Below are 2,079 nucleotides of genomic sequence, written 5' to 3' on the forward strand. Positions count from 1 at the left end.
TTATGTCATCCATTTCATGAAGAGTTTTGTCCGGCATCGGGCGGCCCACCACTTTCGTCAAAAGGTGTTCGGGTACTGGCGGCTGCGATTGGGACTGAGAAGCTGGTGGGGTCGGGCGTTTTTTAGGGCTCGGTTTTGTAGGTTTGTCCACTTTTGAGCGGTAGCTGGGAGGCTCACTGCTGCTATTGGGCGGCTGTGACCGCGGTCTTTTCGCAGGCGGAACAGGCGGGCTTGTGGAGCCAAATCGGAAAGTGTCGGGTGTGTCTTCATTTATAGGTGCACGGGTTTGGGATTTAAGGTCCCGGAGTTCGGATTCAAGGTTGTTTGTTTTTGCACAGAGGTTAGTGAGCATTTGGTGTATAGTTGATTTCCATTGGTCATCAGTCAAAGGCTCCTTGGAGATGGGCCCATCATTGTTCGGGGTTGTTAGAGCCGGTCCCAAAATTTGATTGAGATTGGTCTGTAGAGTACTGACCTGGGCAGAGAGGTTTGTGATAGATTTTTGTATGTCCAATTTCCATTGGTCATTGGGTAAGGAGTCGTTGGGGACAAACGTCTCAATTGGGGGTTCGGCCTGGCTCGACATTTTTCGCGGATGTGGGACTGTGGGACTGTGGGACTGTGGGATCCCCAGACTCCCTATTGGATATTAAATATTATTATTTTTTGATTGAAAATCCAAATTTCAAGTCAACGTTTTGGTGGGGTCTGTGGGTTTTTTGAAAGTGGTATTCAGTTCTACACTGGTGACCTACTGGTCACCGAGATTTACGTTTCGGAGGCGAAAATTTGAATCAAAGGTCCGTCGTGAAAAATAAATATGGGGAAGTTTCGATGTATATATTTTTAAATAAGAACTTTATTTGGCTTCTACAGGTTGTCACAATATGTTTTCTAAATTAGACAGCTATTTGTGTACTTTATATTTTGTTTATTAAAAATATTAAAGTACAAGATACCGGCCTCTGAGGCTCTGTATATGTATTGACAAAATTGATGACGAACAATTGAGTACATAGCAAATATCATAGAAAGTTCGGTACTGAGCTCTGCTCACTCTCCCCTGCGGGGTAGTCTATGTTCCAAGTAATTTTTATTTAAAAAATGGCTATGAAGCTACTTATGTAAAAAAGTAAACACGCTAGTTCGGAATTATACTGAATAGATACTAGTAGCACGGCTTTCAACTGACATAGAAAACTTTCCCGGCATTATGTCGTACATGCTTCCGCATCTCACGAATGGCTGGCAAGTAGACCAGGCTATCTTATCCGAAGAGGAGAGAGTGGTCATATTGCGATTCGGACACGACTGGGATCCTGAGTGTATGAAAATGGATGAAACCTTGTTCGGTATCGCCGAGAAGGTGAAGAATTTTGCTGTAATTTACCTCGTGGATATAACAGAGACACCTGACTTCAACAAGATGTATGAGTTATACGACCCTTGCACCATTATGTTCTTCTTTAGGAACAAGCATATGATGATGGACCTGGGAACGGGTAACAATAACAAGATAAACTGGGCCATGGAGGTATGGATCTCGTTCTTGTTCGGCGCATACATTTTTGGACAACACGTTTCTATTGCAAAATAACAGATGATACTCTGGTTTCTATCAGGACACCTTCTGTCTGTATATGTATGTGTGCTCATTACTAACGTACAACTTTCTGAATACTTGCAGCAAAAACAAGAATTGATTGACATCGTGGAAACGGTGTACAGAGGAGCAAAGAAGGGACGGGGTCTCGTAATTGCACCGAAAGACTACTCCACGAAGTACAGATACGTATGTAATTCTGTACTCGCCTTCTGTTTCATTATTGAAATCAATGTCTGCGTACTTGTTGACAATTCGCGAGTCTTGTGGCAAGTATGTATACAGTGTCTATTGATTCAATTGGGCTAAAAGACACGGCGTAATCGACGCGCTCATTTACGCCTATGTGCTGGCTGTAATCCTTGCTTTGTGTTTATATTTGCTGCAATCATCAATTATAAATACTAGGGAGCTATAAGTTCTCTATGCATACGCTTTACGATTATATATACACAAACACACACATTATATATATA

At 42.3% G+C, this 2,079-nt stretch overlaps 1 protein-coding gene across 1 annotated transcript; it reads left to right on the plus strand.

Moving 5' to 3' along the window:
• Window positions 1-1,213: 1,213 nt before the first annotated feature.
• On the plus strand, window positions 1,214-1,792 carry SARC_14850 (thioredoxin-like protein 4A; the record flags this gene model as incomplete). Its single annotated transcript, XM_014291019.1, has 2 exons — window positions 1,214-1,534; window positions 1,688-1,792. Coding segments are annotated over 2 exons (426 nt in total), but the record flags the coding sequence as incomplete, so codon positions are not given.
• Between the last annotated feature and the right edge of the window lie 287 nt (window positions 1,793-2,079).

Source organism: Sphaeroforma arctica (genome assembly GCF_001186125.1).
Source record: "Sphaeroforma arctica JP610 unplaced genomic scaffold supercont1.5183, whole genome shotgun sequence".
NCBI lineage: Eukaryota > Ichthyosporea > Ichthyophonida > Sphaeroforma > Sphaeroforma arctica.